The sequence below is a fragment of the Neofelis nebulosa genome, chromosome X (genome assembly GCF_028018385.1).
Source record: "Neofelis nebulosa isolate mNeoNeb1 chromosome X, mNeoNeb1.pri, whole genome shotgun sequence".
Taxonomy (NCBI): Eukaryota; Metazoa; Chordata; class Mammalia; order Carnivora; family Felidae; genus Neofelis; species Neofelis nebulosa.
Window position 1 is genome coordinate 43139069 of NC_080800.1, and position 19788 is coordinate 43158856.

Sequence of the window (19788 nt, forward strand, 5' to 3'; positions counted from 1 at the left end):
TCAGACATTCGAGGACACGCAAAGAAAAACAGGGACTGTCAGAAGGACTTGAGTAGGATGCCACTTCTTTCCGGTCAGGGTCCAAGAAGGTCACACCTACTTGGAAACCCCTGCAGGGCCTTTTCCGCTACATCTCCTCCAGGCCCCACCCATGCCCCCCAGGTCCAGCCATAAATACTATTAAGGGCCTTTTATTCATATTCACCACATCAGAGATATCTCTTTCTGGGAAGGTTTTTTAATCCCCACAGGTTGAATTAGGGCACTCCCTCTGGGTCCCCAGCAGTCGTCTCCAGGCTGGGAGCCCCAGGGGGTCTGCTCCCTCCCTGCTTCCCTAGTCTGGCCCTGCCGGCACACAGTCACCAAGAAGTGCTTGGGTGAAGTGAGCTGTCTTGCACTGCCGAGTGGAAGGTGGGCACCTGCCCCATTAATGCTCGCTGGCTGGTAGCTTTCACAGTACTCCTGACCCCCTGAGGGCTTTGCAATCTGCCACTGCAGGTCCCTCGCACAACCCACAGGGTCCTTAAAAGTCATCGTCGTCACAGATGTCAAGGTACACATCGAAAGCCTCTCTGTTGCAGTTTCCATCAGGAGTGAAGACATATTTGTGGAAGGTCCCATCTACGCAGATAGCTAGAAGAGGGGGGAGGATGGGCAAAAGGTTAGAAGCTGCGGAAGCCACACACTCCAATCCTTTCAGGTGTCCTATGGCCTAGGGTCTACCTCCAGACCTCTGTCCACATGCCATCCCTCTGATGATGGAGTCGAGCCACCCACTCTAGCTTCCCATGCCTTAAAATTCCTTCAGGTCCAAATTGCAGGACTTCGCCCATGCAGTGCCCCCAGTCAAGGGCTATTCCCACTCACCAATGACAGAGTTGACGTTCTTGGAAGTATTGCGACCGAAGGCGCAGATGCAGGCTGACTCGGCAGGCACGGTGAAGCTCGCCAGGCTCCACTGAGAGTCCACGTACTGCCCAATCATAGGCCCCACCTTGCCCACACGAGCCAGCCTGCAGGCAGCACTGGCTAAGCCCAGGTGTGGTACATGGGCAGGGGGACTGGGGACATGGCAGGGCAGGGCAGGGAGTACTCACGCGGAGCGACGGTTGAGGCGGGTATCTTTGAGAGCAAAGATATGGACCGTGCCCTTATCACTGGAAGCGCAGAGGAAGGAGGAGTCATGGCTGAAGTTGATGCTGGAAGACAGACCAGCAGTGATGCCCATGTGTCATGTGACATGGGGTCACCAGCCCGCCACACATATCCTGTGCTCACCAGTAGAGAGTGGCAGGGTCAGTGCCTCGGCGCAATTCCACCAGTTTCTCCTTGGATTGCGTGTCAAAGAGGCGAATAAGGGTGCCTTTCTGAGAGGCCGAGGCTACTACAGTGCCTGGCTGGTTCAGAGACACGCAGGCCACGTCACTCTGATGTGCATTGATCGTAAATGGAGCAGATGAAGTGCCAGGCTTTGTGCTTGCCAGGTCCTGTGGTGGAAGGAGCAGTTTGGGCTTGGGGGTATGGGAAGCAGGGGCCAAGCATCCACAGGGGGAGCCAGCCCACCCACCTACCCACCTACCCTTGCCCACTGGATGGCTCACCACAAGTTGCAGACTCCCACACTTGTGTCCTGGGAACACCAGCAGTTGCTTCTCCAGGCTGGGGCAGAGGTCACAGAGCCCTAGGGTGTGAGGATGAAGTGTTGGGGTTGGGGGGATGCAGGGGCCAGGCAGAGTCTCAGAATGGACAGAAGCAGGATAAGGGCCAAGACTTTGACCTTCCATGATATATGTTACCCACAGAACCCTCAGGGAGCTTGCCCTCCGCAGTGCTCCCCAGCAGTGAGGCAGATTCTCCACCTCCTGATGCAGCTGCGGCAGCCCCAGGAGGCCCAAGGATCCCTGGCACAGCCAGCCATGTCCTTACTGGGTGTTTCTGCTCTGCTATCTGGGGCACCTGGGCGTGGGACAGGGCTTCGGGTGGGGACAGAGAACTGGCTAAGGGTTGGAAAGATGGACTGACTGGGAATATGAATATCTCTCAGCCCATCTGAGCATCTCTGCACAAAGACTCTCTCTCTGTCCCTCTTTCCCCATTTTCCGGTGTGCCCCTTCCAACCTCTCACTTCTGCCCCTCTGCCCCATCCACTGCCTCCTGACCTCACACCTGCACATCTGGGTCCTCTCACCCTTGGGGTTGTCCCGGGTGTCAAACTCGAACAGCTTTCGGGGGTTGTCGGGAAAGGAATACACGTAGATGCGGTTCCTCAGCACGATCACAATTCTGTGGGCAACACACAACACAGGATGGCCATGAGGGGATGGCGGGATGCCCATGCAGGACTAACCCTCTTGCCTGCTGTGGGGACCTCCTACCTCCCCCACCCCAGTCCTCCTCAGGCTCACTTGTCATGGCGCATGCGCACAGCCAGCACTGGCTTGGTGAAGGTGAACTCCAGCACCAGCTTGTCCTTGGAGTCCTTGCCCTCCCGGGCATCGTCCCAGATCAGCACTGCTAGGCAGGTGGGTGCGTTGTCGGGGCCAAGGTTTAGGGTGAGGGGCAGCCCTGGTGACACAAGACCCACCCCTACTCCCCATGGGACCTCAACCCACTTGCTTAACCTTTTGTTAACACCCAGTGTGGGCTTCATACGGCATGAGCACTTGTGGATGTGATTTCTGAGAATAGGTTTCTAAAACTGTTACATACTCATTTACAGATGAAGAAACTGAGGCTTGAAGAGGTTGAGTATCTTGGCCAATAACCTCCCTGCCCATGAGCAACCCAAGCAGGGACTCACATTCAGGACTGTAACTCCCATTAGTAACTATTTCTGCCTCCAAGGTCCCAGTCCGTACCCCTAGAAGATTTCTGTGATGAATCCTTGGGCTCTGTGACTTGCCTAGGGCATCTCTTGCCATGTCCCAGTGGGATCAACAAAACCCTTAGAACAAGATGTGTCCTGAGGCTCAAAGCAAGAGGATACTGGGGAGACAGCACCAATATTTTAAGACCTGTTGGTTGTGTGACCTTGGAAAAGCCACTTAACCTCCCTAAGCCTCAGTTTCTTCATCTGTAAAATTGGGGATAACAATACTTCCTACCACATGGAGTTACTGTGAGGATTAAATAAGTTAATATATATAAAGTGTGTAGAACAGTACCAGGCTTATAGCAAGCGCTCCATAGGTAAGGACATGGCATACAGGAGGCATTCAATAAGTGTTAAGCGAAGGCAAAACACCAAGCTTCTCAAGTGATAAGATCCATGACTTCCAAGCTGTACGCCTCACTGTGGGACTCTGAGGTGCTCTGACATCTTCATCTGCCAGTGCCTCGGGGTGCCTGAAGGAGGCCAGGATTCTGGGGAATCTGGGCCAAGGGCGGGATGGGATGAGGGCACTTACCTGAGATCTCTGAAAACTTGGGGCTGCTACCACCACCCACCAGGGCCAGCAGGTTGGAGCGGTGCAGCATTTCCACCAGGCCCATGCTGCCCACCTGCTCATGGTCTGGACAAGGACCAGGATGTCAGTAGGGGTGGGAGCCAATGCCCAGCCCGTCCCTTCTGCCCATTGCCCCTCCTCCACCAATGGCTCACCCAGATGCCCCTTCTCCATCAATGGCTCCACATTGTAGATGCGCACACCTGTCTCCATGGCGCAGCAAAAGCAGCCTGGGGAGGGGGGGATTTTAGGCTGCTTCAAAGGATGCCCAGGTGGAAGCCATGGCCCACCTCTGGCCATTCTTTCCGTCCCTCCCTCCAATCCACAAGGGTGCAGGCACAAGCCTCTCTCACTTTGGTCTTGGTTGAAACGCAGACTGGTCACTCCTCGAAGTGGCTGCTGAGTCATGGTCCAGGACTGCTTCCCCGGACACAGATGCGGGTAGGGTTGGGAAGAGTCCTGGGGTTTGCCCTTCAAGTCCTAGAACTCCTGTTCCCAGTGGATTTCTTCTTCCTCCTCTTCCTCCTCTGCCACTTTCTGCAGCCAGCAGGACGAAGAAAACAAAAAAGAAAAAAGAGGGATAGTTCTGGGGTCTCCACACTAATCTCCTAAGATCCCAAAGAGCATGGCCAGGAACTTCCCCATCTTCTCACACTTGGATGAGCCCAGCTCCAGCCCTACCCTGACCTGTATTCCCCATTTCTTTCTTACTCCGTGGCCCTCAATGCATGTCAGGAAGTAATGGGGGTAGAGGGTTAGTGATATCTCTTCCCCACCCCCAGCCAATCCTGGCTCTAATGCCCCACATGGCCTAGAACCACTTCTCATCTTCACACCTGGACCTAGCATCCAACTCCACCTGTCAATAAGCAGGGAAATGAGGCTAGGTCATCCACTTCTTCCCACACCTCCCTGACCTGGCCCCGAGACCTGCTATGGTTGGTCCATCACCCACAGGACCACCTCTCCTCATGCCTTCTGAGGCTCCCAGCCAATTCCACCATCTCAGAGCCCTCTCACACCTCCCCTCCTCACAGGCTTCTCCAAACCCCTTCAGGATCCCATGCGTAGCCCCACATGACCTCTTCTCATGCCATGCTAACTTCTGCCCAACCCGGGTCAGCCTGGATGTTCCCCAAGACCTCCTTATGCCCTAAAGACTCTACATCAGATTCCCCTATCACTCCAAATCGCCCACCCCTGGAACATTCCCTTCCATGTGCTTTGCTGTCATTTCCTCCAACATAGACTGACTAGAACCTACCCCCAGGAATCTCATCCCCCTTACATTCTTCCTCCAGATTCTCTATCCTCTCCCCAAACACCCTGCCCCAGGGCACCCCTCCTCCATCAAGACTCTTGCCCAGGACATACCTCCCCAAACCCCCCCCCCTACCTGGAACAACTTAACCCAACAAGACGCCTGCCCCGGACCCCTCTAAGATTCCTGTCCTAAAGCCCCCACGCTCCCTTCAAATCCCCATCACCCCAAGACTTTTGCCCAAGCACACCCGTTCCTCATCCTCCAGGAGCTCAAACCTACATCCCGCTCTTGTACCACCTCCACCAGACCGCCTCACTCTCCAGACTCATTCTTTGGACAGCCCCACCTTTCAAGGTCCCTTTTTCGGACCACCATTGCAAAGACCCGTGCCACCCAAGAACTTTGCTCCGGGATGCCTTACCTCCCTCCACTTCTTCATGTCCAAGACCGCCCTCATACTCCTTCCAACACCAGCACTCACTTAAACTCCTTGTCCTAGACACCCCCCTCCCACCATTCACCAAAACCTCTGTTCATGGAACCCTCCCGCTGGACCCTCCTCCAGGTTCGGACCAACTCTGGAATCTTGCCCCAGTTTCCCGCTGCCTGCACTGACCTGATCTCCGCGCGTTCCCGATTCCAACCCCAGCCGTCGGTGCCGCCCGCGGCCCGGTTTTCTGACCTCCCGGGCCCTGACGCCCGGCTCTGGTGTTTACATCAGGTCTCACTTCCGGGGGAGGGAGTCTGTGACCGGAAATGACTCATTTGCGGCCGCAACTCTCCTCCCCTGGGTTCCAGGTCTTTGGAGCCATGCAAGCGATAGTGGCGTCCTCCGGGGAGGATGCTCAAGGGCCTGTCTGAGGGAGCAGAGGAGGGTGGGCGAGAGGGACCCCTTCCTTCGCGGAGAGGAAGAGGGCCGAGCATTCTCCCGCTCCGTCCTGCTCTGAGGGCGAGAGGCGTCAACTTTCTGGGCTAGCAAGATTTGGACCTCCAAGGTGGGCTAGAGGGGCCTTCCTTGTTGGAAATACTAGTCCTCCCAGATTTCTAGAGAGGCGGGGAGGGGGGAGGCCCGAGGCGGGGGCGGACCTGGAGACCCGTTAAAGCCGCAACGCCTTGCCCAGGGGAAGTCAGGGATGAGATTCCATCCCCTTGCTTGGTTTTGTTTACAAAATGAAAAGGGGGTTTTTAATGGTAAGAGGTATAATGCTTCCTGTGGAAAAAGAAACCAATTATGTACATACTGGAAATACATTTTAATTCAACTTTTAACGTTTGAGGTAGTTGTGGATTATTCACGTGTGGTTTGGGGAAATAATACAGAGAAACGAGATGTATTTGTAACAGTTTCCTCCAAAGATAACATGTAACATTATAGTAAAATATTACAATCAGGTTATTGATATTGATACAATGTACCCATCCTTTACTTTTTTTTTATTAATTTTTTTTCAACGTTTTTTATTTATTTTTGGGACAGAGAGAGACAGAGCATGAACGGGGGAGGGGCAGAGAGAGAGGGAGACACAGAATCGGAAACAGGCTCCAGGCTCCGAGCCATCAGCCCAGAGCCTGACGCGGGGCTCGAACTCACGGACCGCGAGATCGTGACCTGGCTGAAGTCGGACGCTTAACCGACTGCGCCACCCAGGCGCCCCTACTTTTTTTTAAGTATTGTTTTTTTTTTAATTTTTTTTTTTTTAACATTTATTTATTTTTGAGACAGAGAGGGAGACACAGAATCTGAAACAGGCCCCAGGCTCTGAGCTGTCAGCACAGAGCCCAACGCGGGGCGCGAACCCACGGACCGCGAGATCATGACCTGAGCTGACGTCGGACGCTTAACTGACTGAGCCACCCAGGCGCTCCACTTAAGTGTTGTTTTGACGCTTCTTACATTTTTGACTAATATATAATGGATATGTTTAATTACAACGTTAAAAATTATTTTAATTTAAAAAAAATGTTTATTTTTGAGATACAGAGCGCGAGTGGGGGGGGATGGGCAGAGAGAGAGAGAGAGAGAGAGAGAGAGAGAGAGAGAGGGAGACAGAGAGTCTGAAGCAGCTCTGGGCTCTTGGCATAGAGGCCAGTGCAGGGCTCGAACCCACAAATCTCGAGATCATGACCTGAGCTGAGGTCAGACGCTTAACTGACTGAGCCACCCAGCCCCCCCCCCATTTTTAAAAATTCCACCTTTTTAACTGATTCATGGAATTCTGTGGAATAAATGTAGCATTGTTCAACTCTTCTCTTACTGATGGCCATCTAGGTTGTTTCATGTATGGTGTTCTCAAGATACTGTGAATTTGGCCTCCATATACTAGGTGTGACTCCATTGCTGTGATCCTCAGCAAAGCTAATCTTCTGGCTTTCTTCGGTCTCTACTTTCTCATGTCCCAGACCATATTTAACTTAATTTAGTTTGGGTTCTGCCACTCCTATGTCTCAGACACTGCTCTTAACCAGATCACCCATGAATAATCATTTTGACTAACCAGCAGTCACTTCCCTACCCTCTCCTGGGACTGCCCAATGCATTCCACAGTTTCTTTTTCTCATTCTCTTGGTTTTCTCTTACATTTCTGGCTACTCTTCTGCCTTTATCCAATTTCCAAATATTAGAGTATCCTGGTCCCCTTACTTTTGTAGCCAATATACTCTCCCTAGGTGACTTCATCTTGTTTCATAGCTTTAATTTTTGCAAATGTTTTGGAGATCCACTAATTTAGGCCTATAGCCTAGACCTCTTTCCTGAACACCAGACTTATATATGCTATGGCCTGTTTGACGGCTTCCTGTGGATATCTCATAAAGTACCTCAGATTTAACCCACCCAAACAGATCTCTCACATTTTCTTGGTTCAAACACCCTCTTGTCTCCCTCATCTCAACCAATGGGACCACAACACCCAGTTTGTCACTCAAGTCAAATAGCAGACATCATGCTCAACTGATTATTTTCCATTGTCATTTTCAAATTCTGTTGGTCTCCCTATCAAAAGGTGTCAGAAATAAACCCCTCAGTTATTTACTTACAGTCAAGATAGAGTAACAAGGACTAAATTTTCCCTCTCACATGAAACACACCCCCCAAAAGACCCAGACAAAATACGTCAAACAGTGGTTTCCAAGACACAGACATCAGGCCTCCCTAAGTTAAGATAGTCCAGAGGGACAAGGGCACTTAGAGTTCAAAGACAGAGTATCAGGAGAGAGCTGCAAAGAGAGAGAAGCACAGAAATCTGCAGAGGGTCCCTGTGAGCAGAGCAGTGATCAGTGCATGCATTTGAGAAAACTACCTAAGGCTAGGGAAAGGCCCATCCAAATGAATTAGAGGGAACAGGGCCTGGTACATAGGCAGAGAATAGTTCTTGCTTCTACAAGCTAGACTGGGAAAACTCCTAATTTGTAGGGCATAGAACAAGGAAGGTCTTGCCTCAATGGTGGTAAATAATTAGCTGTAGACTTAGTACTGCTTGAGACCCACTTAACAAATCATAAGAGGTAGACTCTGAAAGAGGAAACTGTTTCCAAGTAACTATATCAGTACAAAGGTCAGGAAAATTTATAGGAATAATATAATAATAATAATAACCCAGCACCTAAAAAAGTAAAATTTACAATTTCTGTTATCCAAACAAGCATGACCAGGCATAAAAGAAGCAGGACATACTGCAACATGGAAGAACCTTGAAACTAGTATACTAAGTGGCAGAAGCCAGTCACAAAGGACTACATGTTGTTTTTTTTAGAAGTGTTTTTATTTATTTATTTTGAGAGAGACAGAGCGCAAGTGGGGGAGGAGCAGAGAGGGAGAGAGGGAGAATCCCAAGCAGGCTCCATGTTGCCAGTGCAGAGCCTGATGCAGGGCTCAAACCCATGAAACTATGAGATCATGACCTGAGCTGAAACCAGGAGTCCAATGCTTAGCTGACCGAGCCACCCAGGCACCCTGAGGACCACATATTATATGATTCCATTTATAAGATGTCCAGAATAGGCAAGTCCTTAGAGACAGAAAGTGGATTAGTAGTTGCCTAGGGCTGATGGCAGTAGTGATGGCATGGGGGTGGGGGGACTTTGATTAGGAAGGAAAGGGAAATGACTGCTAAGGGGTATGGGGTTTCTTTTGGGGGAGATGAAAATGTTCTAAAACTGATTGTGGTGATGGTTGAACAACAGTATACTAAACGAATTGTACACTTTAAATGATGAATTATGTGGTATGTGAATTATAGAAAAATACACCAAATGGGATTAATGACATCACAAAATAAAAACATTAGTGACTTGAAGTCATAGCAATAGAAACTAACAAACGAAACAGAGAAATAAATAAATAAATAAATAAGGCATAAATGAGCTATGGAACAATTTCAAATGGCCTAATATGCCATTTGAAATAAAATCCCCAAAGGAGAGGAAGGGGGACGGAAAAAGTACGTGAAGAAATAATGTCCTAAAACTTTCCAAAATTAATAAAAAATATAAACGGACAGATCCAAGAAGTTCAATGATCTCCAGTACAAGAAAGTTGGAAAATACTACACAAAGGCACATCGTAATCAAATTATTCCAAACCAATGATAATAGATGAAATCCTACCAGCAGCCAGAGAAAAAAGATGTGTTACCTAAAGGAGAAAAAGAGAAGAATGACAGCTTTCTTGTCAGCAAACAATGCAAACAAGAAGACAGTAGGGCAACATCTTTAAAAGAGGATAGTACGTTCTGAATGACAGAGTAAGGAACCCCCAAATCCATTCCTCCATAAAGGTAATGAAAACACTGGCCAACAATAGCCAAAAAAGGTCCAAATTAACTTTCTGAGAATTTTCTACATTAGCCAAATACTTGAAACAATCTGAGGAGCATCCATTCAAGAAAAATGCCTGAATCTTGGTAGGAATGAGCTTTGTGTCATTTTAATTTGCCTTATTCCTGCCCCTCTCTACCCAGCTCCATCATACCAATAAAAGCCAGCAGCCTATCAGGATGGAGGGAGGAAAATGTGCTTGGACCTCCCCTAAAAGCTATATTCCTAAAGAATTGTCATCCTTTAAAAAAAAAATCACATGTTAACATAGATAGAATTTTTCCAAAACAACAACAAAAACTATTTAGTGAGAAGAGGGGCATTTTACATTTCTGCAAGTCTCTTTAATGTTTGGTTTAATAGAAAACAGCTAGATTCTCATATCTGCTCCTGAGTTCAATCTCTTGTGATATCACCTATTTGGTGTCCTGAGAAAAATTCTACTATGCACTTGTGAGAGAATGAGTATGAAAAAGGCAAATAATGTCTTGGTGTCATGAACATACTTCTGACCTCCAGACACCTTAAAAGAGTCTCAAGGACCCCCACGGATCCCAGACCACACTTAGAACTTTTAATCAGTGCTGTTAAAACTTCTGGTTATAAAGGTACCAACCCATCCTCACTTCCACAATGAATGTTTTACCTCATCTTTATACTTGAGTAAATAGGGCTTGACATTGTATTTGAATAAAGATGGGTTCCTAGGTGTTTAAGTCCTCTTAGTTTGCTTTTCAAACACGTGGTCTGTTTATTAATGTTATATGTTAATAGGACACTCACCAGAAAATGAAGAATGATGCACATTCCTGTTATACAAACTTGTTATGAGGAAAGGTTTCAGGATTGAAAGGACCAAGTTTCAATGACAGAGTAACCTGTTGAAGAAATCCAAACTTGGATGAACATTTAGGTATTCCAGATTCATGGAAATGAGTTACAAGAATTTACATCTCAGTCAAAAATTTTCTCAATGGATGAATCTTGAAGCTAAACATCACTCTGCTCAGACCCAGTTGGGCCAACTAAAGTTAGGGCCCCTCCTTGGAATGTTTTACCTTCTTTTGTGGGTGTGACACACTGAATTAAACTTCCTCTTCAATGCATCCTGGAAAATGGATTGTTTGTGGCTGGAAGAATCATTTAAGTTTTACTCTGATGTTTTGAAAAGTAGCATCTTGATTTCCACAGGTCTTCATTTATCATTGAACATTCATTCATTCATTTATTAAATCCCTAAAACAGGCACACTGTATGAAATGTTGGGAATAGAAAAGTAAGCAGATCAATATCCTTGTCTTCTAAAGAGAAAGGTGATGGACATATACATAAATGCTATGAAGGGAAAAAGGATTAGAATATAGGAAGAGCTGGAGTAGAGGTAGGGGTTGCTATTTTATTTGGGGTGCTCAGAGAAGCTTTTGTGCTAAGGTGACATTTGAGAAGAGACCTGAAGGAAGAGAGGGAATGAGTCTTATGGAAATTTTGGGGAAGAGCATGGTAGGCAAAAAGAACAGGAAGGATATCAATACAGCTTGAGAGGTGAGGTCACAGAGGTATGGGGTTGGGGAAAGATCATACAAGGCCTTGTAGGCCATTTTAAAGGTTTGGTTAAAAAAATTTTTTTAAAGGCTTTGGCTCTGTTCTGAGTGAGTTAGGGAATCACTGGGGAGTTTGGAGGAGAGGACAGAGATGTGACCAGACTTGCCTTTCCAAAAGAGTACTTCCTGGCTGCTATGTGAAGACCAAGGTGGGGGCAGGGAAAGGGGGAGGAAGGAGGGCAGTTAGGAGGCTATTGCAATAAATCAGACAATGGTTTTTGGTGGCTTTGACACTGGGTAGTGGAAGAGATAAGATGCATTCTGGAATTATTTTGAAGGTGGAGCTGAAGGGATATGTTGATGGATTGGATATAGGGTGTGAGAAAGATAGGAGTCAAGAATGAGTCAAAAGGTTTTGATTCACCTGGGAGTCAGCTGGAGGAGCAGATCTGAGATGGGAAATTGGGAGTTTGGGGTTTTTTTTTTCTGGAGTCTAAAATGCTTATGGGATATCATGTAGAGATGTTGAATAGGTGGTTGGAGATGACTGAAGATCAGTCAAAATCTTTCCAAATTGATGAAAAACAGTCTGTACATCCAAGAAACTAAAGAACTCCAAGTAGGATACATTTAAAGAGATACATACCCAGACATATCATAATCAAACTTTCAAAACATAAAGAAAAAGGATCTTAAAGGCACCAAGGGAGAGAATCACAAAAGCAGGACATACAAGTGATCTTCAATAAGATTTACTATTAGTTTCTCACCAGAAACCGGAGAGGCCATTAGACTGTGGGATGACATATTAAAGTACTGAAAAAGAAATTGTTAACCTAGAATTCCATACCTAGTAAGAATGTCTTGTAAAAACATGGGAAAAAATAGATATTTTTAGCCATGAAACAGCTAAAGGAATTCAACACCATTAGAACAGCAAAACAGGAAATGTAAAAGAACACCCTTCAGGCAGAAGGAAAATGATATCTGGTTGAAATCTGGATCTACACAGTGAAATGAAAAGCACTGGACATGGTAACTACATAGATAAATATAGAATATATTTTTCTTATTATTTACATCTCTTTAAAAGATAATTGATGAGGGTGCCTGTGTGGCTCAGTTGGTTGAGCGACCAACTCTTGGTTTCAGTCAGGTCATGATCTTACAGTTTGTGGGTTCGAGCCCTGCATTGGGCTATGCACTGATGTGTGGAGCCTGATTGGGATTCTCTCTCTCTCTCTGCCTCTCCCCTGCTCATTTTCTCTCTCTCTCTCTCTCTCCCCCTCTCTCTCTCTCAAAATAAATAAATTTAAAAAAATTAAAAATAAAAGATAATTGACTAATCAAAAACAACAACAATGTTTTGTGGTGTTTATAACATATGTAAAAGTAAGATGCATGAAAACAATAGCATAAAGGTCGGGAAGGAATAAACGGAAACTTATTACTATAAGGTCCTTATATGATCCATGAAGTAGTATATCAGTTAAAGAGGCATACTATAGGGGCGCCTGGGTGGCGCAGTCGGTTAAGCGTCCGACTTCAGCCAGGTCACGATCTCGCGGTCCGTGAGTTCGAGCCCCGCGTCAGGCTCTGGGCTGATGGCTCGGAGCCTGGAGCCTGTTTCCGATTCTGTGTCTCCCTCTCTCTCTGCCCCTCCCCCGTTCATGCTCTGTCTCTCTCTGTCCCAAAAATAAATAAAAAATGTTGAAAAAAAAATTAAAAAAAAAAAAAGAGGCATACTATAAGTTAAAAATGTATACTACAAATGCTAAACCAACCAATAAAATAACAAATCCAAGAGTTACAGATAACAAACTAACATAGGAGATAAAAAGAAATAGTTAAAAATTTCTGATTAATCCAAAAGAAGATGGAAGAAGTGAGAAAAAGGAACAAAGACAGAACAAATAGAAAACAAATAGTAAGATGATGATATACTCAAACTTTATCATATCACATTATCGCACTAATCACATTAAGATAAATGACCTAAATATCCACTTAAAAGACAAAGATTGCCACTTTGGATAAAAAGCAAGAACTAATTAAATGCTGCCTGTAAGAAACACACTTTAAATACAAAGGCACAAATAGGTTAAAAATAAAAGGATGGAAAAAGATATACCACGCTAACACTAGTTGTTAAAAAAAGATGGAATTGCTGGGGCGCCTGGGTGGCGCAGTCGGTTAAGCGTCCGACTTCAGCCAGGTCACGATCTCACGGCCTGTGAGTTCGAGCCCCGCGTCAGGCTCTGTGCTGACAGCTCAGAGCCTGGAGCCTGTTTCCGATTCCGTGTCTCCCTCTCTCTCTGCCCCTCCCCTGTTCATGCTCTGTCTCTCTCTGTCCCAAAGATAAATAAAAAGCGTTGGAAAAAAAAAAAATTTAAAAAAAAAAAAAAAAAGATGGAATTGCTATACTGATATCAGACAAAGTAGATTTCAGAGTAAAGGTTATTACAAAGGATAAACATTTATCTTAAACATTTATGCACATAGTAACAGAGCTTCAAAACACATGAAGCAATCATTGATAGAACTTCAAAGAGAAATGGACGAATTCACAATTACAGTTGCAAATTTCCTTATTCCTATTTACATTATTCATAGAAAAAGTAGGCAGGAAATCAGCAGGAATATAGTAGACTTAAAGCAACAGTAGCAACCAACTTGATCTGACTGATATTTATAAAACATTCCATCCAACAACAGCAGAATAACACTCATCTCAAATGCACACAAAAAATTTACCTGTCAAGCAAGGCTGAAATATTTGGTCAAGAAATAACAAACCTTTGCTAGATTCAGTTTGTTACTTACATAGCAAAAACAAGAGTAGCAAAGGTGTCAGCTACCCATATCTTTTGCCCCATAGGATAACACCAAAACAAAAGGGCCAGATGATTGCAACACCAGTATCAGAACACCCTGTCCCTAAGCACTTTTATAGCGTGCAGCTATACACTGAGGGGTCAGGATGAGACAGAAAACCTTATACCTCATCAGAACTTGTAAGACAATGAAAAATTCTCCCTCAAAGATAGGAAAGTGAGAGATGGTACTACAAAAACATTACTAAGTTGGTTAGTTCTTCTGTCTACAACCGATGTTTTAAGGGAATCCCTTTAAGCTTTAATGGTTGATGTTGATGTGGTCACTGATGTGATGGGATGGATGTATGTTATTGAGAAGGAATATTAACTTGCAACAATCACTTTACAACAATACAATCACGGAGAAACCTGTGTGCCTATAATTGGTGTTTGTTGCATTTCTGAGCCCACTTTGTATTCGTGAGAAACAAAAATATCATGGGAGAAATATTTTAAATTACCAGTATTTTAACTTTAACTTTCTATAAAGTTTGGGACTTTATCAAAAAAGGATGTTGAAAATATATGTACTTTTACTTTAGTCAAATTACTTTTCATTATCTGATTTCTTAATTTTATGTATTTGAAATCTTGTGAATTAGGGATATCTATATAAATATATAGATATTTAAAACTTAATGATAACAATAAATGTAATTCAGTAACATGATTCAACAATTAAATTTTCTTTTCAGAACAAGATATAGTTAACTGTATCAAATTTATACATTACTTTGTAATGGTAAATGCTCTAAAAAATATTTAAGCTACTTCAATTCTATACCTCCTTTTTTCCCAAAGGACACACAAGAGAATGTGATGCTATTTTAACCCTCTGTGTGAATTTTGCCTTATCAAACATTGTGCCTCATTTTATTAAAAGCCTTTCTTGGAAAAAAATACTTTCTTGTAATTTGGGGGGAAAAAAAGGAATGTGAGCAACACCCGGCTGGCTCAGTCGGTGGAACGTGGCAACTCTTGATCTTGAGGTTGTAAGTTTCAGTGCCACAATGGGTGTAGAGATTACTTTTAAAAAATCTTTAAAAAAGATAGGAAAGTGAGTAGGAAATTATCTTGTAGCAGCTTCTTACAAGCTTCCCATGTTCTAATGTTCTGGGAAATCGTATCTTCTGCCAAGACTTAGATCAGCTGTGGTTAAGCCTTGCTTCCATGAAGTGTGCAGATATATGCAAAGTTGTCAGGACACCAGCATGAAGCAGCTCCCCTCTATTACCAAGAGAGACTTTATGCTGGGTCATGAAATTGGTCTCAATAGATGCAAAAAGATTCACGTTATACAAAGTATTTTATCTGACCACAATAGAACTGAATTGGAAGTTGATAACAAAAAGATGTCTGGAAAATCACTAAATATTTGGAAATTAAATAATACATTTTAAAATAACTCATGGATCAAAGAAGAAAGAAACATTGGTATCAGAAAACATTTTGAACTGAATGAAACTAAAAATTCAACATATTAGTATTTCTGGGGTGCCACTAAAGCAGTACTTGTGGATGAATTTATAACACTGAATGCCAATATTAGAAAAGAAGAAAGGACTAAGAAAGGTCTAAAATCAATTACCTTGGCTTCCACCATAAGAAACTAGAAAAAGAAGGGGCGCCTGGGTGGCTCAGTTGGTTAAGCGTCCGACTTCAGCTTAGGTCATGATCTCATGGCTCATGAGTTTGGCCCTGTGTTGGGCTCTGTTGCTGACAGCTTAGAGCCTGGAGCCTGCTTCAGATTCTGTGTCTCCCTGTCCCTCTCTCTCTCTCTGCCCCTCCCTCACTAGCGTTCTCTCTCTCTCTCTCTCTCTCTCCTTCAAAAATTAATGAACTTAAAAAAATTAAAAAATAAAGAAACTAGAAAAAGAAAAGTAAATGTAAGGTATGGAGTGCCTGGGTGGCTCAGTCGGTTGAGTGTCCAACTCTGATTTCAGCTCAGGTCATGATCCCAGCATCATGGGCTCCAGCCCTGTGTTGGGTTCCACACTGAGCATGGAGCCTGCTTAAGATTCTCTCTATCCCTCTGCCCCATTCCCCCACCCCTTGGACTTTCCTCTCTCTCTTTCTAAAATAAAAACATTTTAAAAATTTAAAGGTGAGGTAAGCAGAAAAAAGGAAATAATAAAAATCAAAGTGAAAATCAATGGAAATAGAAAACAGGAAAACCATGGAAAAAATTAATGAAACTAAAAGCTGGTCATTGAGATCAATAAAATTGATAAACATGAAGACTTCTAAAAACAAAAAGAGAGAAGGCACAGCTTACCAATATCAGGAATGAAAGGTGACATCACTATAGATTCTACAGAAACCGAGAAGGATAAAAGAATATTTAAAAAACTTATGCCAATAAATTCCACAACTTAATAAAAATGTACAAATTCCTTGAAAGATACAAATTACCAAAGCTCACTCAAGAAGAAGTAGATAGTTGCCAGGGTAGAGGAGCAATTGTTTACTGGACACAGAATTTCAGATTTGTGAGATAAAAAGAGCTCTAGAGATGGATGGTGGTGATGGTTGCAGAACAATGTAAATGTACTTAATACCACTGAACTTTACACTTAAAAATGGTCAAGATGGTAAACTTTATGCTATGTGTATTTGATTACAATTAAACCAAAGAAATAGATAACCTGAGTAACTATATATCTATTAAAGAAATGGACTTTCCAGTTAAAATTCTTCCTACAAAGAAAATTCCAGGCTGAGACGGTGTCACTGGTGAATTATGCCAAGCATTTTAAGGAAGAAATAATATCAACTCTATATAAACTCTTACAAAAATTTGAATACTTCCCAGCCATTCGATGGAACCAGCATTACTCTGATACCAAAACCAGATAAAGACATTACAGAAAAAGAAATCTAAAGACCAATATCCCTTATGACACAGAGGCAAAAATTATAAACATAATTTTAGCAAATTTATTCCAACATTATATTAAAAAGATAATATATTACAACCAAGTGGAGTTTATCCCAGCAACACAGGGTTGCTTTAACATTCAAAAATCAATCAATGGGGGCGCCTGGGTGGCTCAGTCAGTTAAGCGTCCGACTTCGGCTCAGGTCATGATCTTGCGGTCCGTGAGTTCGAGCCCCGCGTCGGGCTCTGTGCTGACAGCTCAGAGCCTGGAGCCTGTTTCGGATTCTGTGTGTCCCTCTCTCTCTGACCCTCCCCCATTCATGCTCTGTCTCTCTCTGTCTCAAAAATAAATAAACGTTAAAAAAATTAAAAAAAAAAACAAAAAAAACCCAAAAATCAATCAATGTAGGGGCGCCTGGGTGGCTCAGTTGGTTGCATCTGACTCTTGATGTCAGCTCAGGTCATGATCCCAGGGTTGTGGGACTGAGCCCCAAGTCCAGCTCCATTCTGAGTGTGGGGCCTGCTTAGGATTCTCTCTCTCTCCCTTTGCTCTTCTCCTCTCTCTCTCTTTCTGTAAAATAAAAAAAATGAGTGTTTTTTAAAAAAATCAATATAACTTCACATACTAACAAACAACAAAAGAAAACAAAACCCATATAATCATGTCAATAGATGCAGAAAAGAAGTTGGTAAAACTACATGATTTCCTGATAAAACACTAAGGAAAGTGGGAATAGAAAATAACTTCTTCAACCTAATGCAACAGGTATATGAAAAGATTCTCAACATCACTCATCAGAAGAGAAATGCAAATCAAAACCACAATTAGATACCACCTCACACCTCTCAGAATGGATAAAATCAACAATACAAGAAACAAGGGGGTGCCTGGGTGGCTCAGTCAGTTAAGTGTCCAACTCTTTATTTCTGCTCAGGTCATATTCTTCATGAGATTAAACCCCATGTCAAGCTCTGTGATGACAGTGAGAAGCCTGCTTGGGATTCTCTCTCTCCCTCTCTCTGCCCCTCCCCTGCTCTCTCTCTCTCTCTCAAAATAAATAAACTTAAAAAAAAAAAGAAACAGCAAGTTTTGGTAAGGATGTGGAGAAAAAGGAACCCTCATGCACTGTTGGTGGGAATGCAAACTGGTGCAGCCACAGTGGAAGACAATATGGAAGTTCCTCAAAAAATTAATAAAAGAACTACCATGTGACCCAGTAATCCCACTTCTGGATATTTATCCAAAGGAATTGAAATCAGGATCTTGAAGAGAAATTACCACTCTCATGTTCCTTGCAACATTATTCACAATAGATAATATGTGGAAACAACCTAAATATTAGTCAACAGATGAATGGATAAAGAAAATACAGCATATACATACAATAGAATACTATTTAGCCTTACAAAAAAGAAGGAAATAGGGGCGCCTGGGTGGCTCAGTCGGTTAAACGTCCGACTTCGGCTCAGGTCACGATCTCACGGTCCGTGAGTTCAAGCCCCGCATCGGGCTCTGGGCTGATGGCTCAGAGCCTGGAGCCTGCTTTCGATTCTGTGTCTCCCTCTCTCTCTGCCCCTCCCCCATTCATGCTCTGTCTCTCTCTGTCTCAAAAATAAATAAAACGTTAAAAAAATAAAAAAAAGAAGGAAATACTACAATATGCAACAGCGTGGATGGACTTGACATTTTGCTAAGTGAAATAAGCCAGACCCAGAAAGATGCATGATTTCACTTATATGAGGTATGTAAAATAGTCAAATTCATAAAATCAAAGACTGGAATGGTGGTTTACAAGTGTTGGGGGAAGGGAGAAATGTGGAGTTACTAATCAACAGGCATAGAGTTTTAGTTAGATTAAGATGAATAAGTTCTAGGGGCACCTGGGTGGCTCAGTCAGTTGTCTGACTCTTGATTTAGGTTCAGGTCATGATCCCAAGGTCATGGGATGAAGCCCCATTTTGGGCTCCACACTGATCATGGAGCCTGCTTAAGAGTGTCTCTCTCTCCCTCTGCCCCTCTCCCCTGCTCAGGCCCTCTCTCTCTCTAAAATAAAAATACAGGGGCTCCTGGGTGGCTCAGTTTGTTAAGCAGCTGACTTTGGCTCAGGTCATGAGCCGTTTGTGAGTTTGAGCCCCGTGTCAGGCTCTGTGCTGACAGTTCAGAGCCTGGAGCCTACTTCAGATTCTACGTCTCTTGCCCTCTCTGCCCCTCCCCCATTCACACTCTGTTTCTCTATACTTAATAAAAGTTAAAAAAAATAATAAAATAAAAATACATACATACATCCGTAAAATAAGATGAATAAGTTCTAGAGATCTGCTGTGCAACATTGTGCCTATAGTCAACAATTATATATTGCACACTCAAGGAGGATAGATCTCAGGGTGCCTCAGTGCCTCAGTCAGTTGATCAGCTGGGCAGCCAATTTTGGCTTAGGTCATGATCTCCCAGTCATGGGAGTGTTGGGCTCCATGCTGACCATGGAGCCTGCTTGGGATTCTCTCTCTCCTTCCCTCTGCCCCTCCAGTGCTTGTGCTCTCTCTCTCTCTCTCTTTCTCTCTCTCTCTCTCTCTCTCTCTCTCTCTCAAAAAGAAGATAGAGCTCATGTTGTGCTCTTACCACAGTAAAACTTAAAAAGTAAAATCTCCTTGAAAGAAAAAACAGATATGTGTATTGGTTAAAGTATTTCTGAAGCCCTCTCTATCTTGCCTTAATAGGCATGAGAATCTAGTTGTGACTGTGGCCTTTGTCCTTAGAAGTGTTGCCCAAGGCTTGACCCTGAAACAAACCTACCTCTGCCATTATTTTTTGAAAGAGCACTTCTTGACTGGAGCTCATATTATAATTCTCTGGAGGGCTCATAATAATGGAGAGCTGTCCCCTATCCCCAGAATGTCAAATTCATATGCAAGAGGGGCCTGAGAATTTGCACTTCTATGCTGTTTCAAGTTGATGCTGCTGCTGCTG

The 19788-nt window shown here is 44.0% G+C and overlaps 1 protein-coding gene across 5 annotated transcripts; it reads right to left on the reverse strand.

Annotated features, from left to right (window-relative positions):
• Positions 1-218: 218 nt before the first annotated feature.
• Positions 219-4016, reverse strand: WDR45 (WD repeat domain 45). Of its 5 annotated transcripts, none has more exons than XM_058713799.1 (10): positions 3800-4015; positions 3602-3676; positions 3408-3512; positions 2406-2511; positions 2189-2283; positions 1602-1681; positions 1279-1487; positions 1098-1199; positions 868-1013; positions 219-633 (listed from the first exon to the last, which is right to left on the reverse strand). In XM_058713799.1, exons 1-10 carry the CDS (start codon positions 3852-3854, stop codon positions 524-526), a joined length of 1083 nt encoding a protein of 360 aa, XP_058569782.1. In that variant the 5' UTR covers positions 3855-4015; the 3' UTR covers positions 219-523. The 5 variants fall into 5 exon arrangements, with proteins under 5 accessions (XP_058569782.1, XP_058569781.1, XP_058569785.1 ...); XM_058713798.1 differs by having other exon boundaries at positions 2406-2514; XM_058713802.1 differs by lacking the exon at positions 868-1013 and having other exon boundaries at positions 2406-2514; positions 3800-4016.
• Positions 4017-19788: the final 15772 nt, after the last annotated feature.

Bases quoted from the DNA above. Each gene is read 5' to 3' on its own strand.
- WDR45 (XM_058713798.1), bottom strand. From the start codon at position 3,854: ATGACTCAGCAGCCACTTCGAGGAGTGACCAGTCTGCGTTTCAACCAA. The intron at 2,284-2,405 runs GTGAGCCTGAGG...TGTTGCCCACAG, and splicing joins GTGCGCATGCGCCATGACAA to AATTGTGATCGTGCTGAGGA. The intron at 1,200-1,278 runs GTGAGCACAGGA...TCTGTCTTCCAG, and splicing joins GACCCTGCCACTCTCTACTG to CATCAACTTCAGCCATGACT.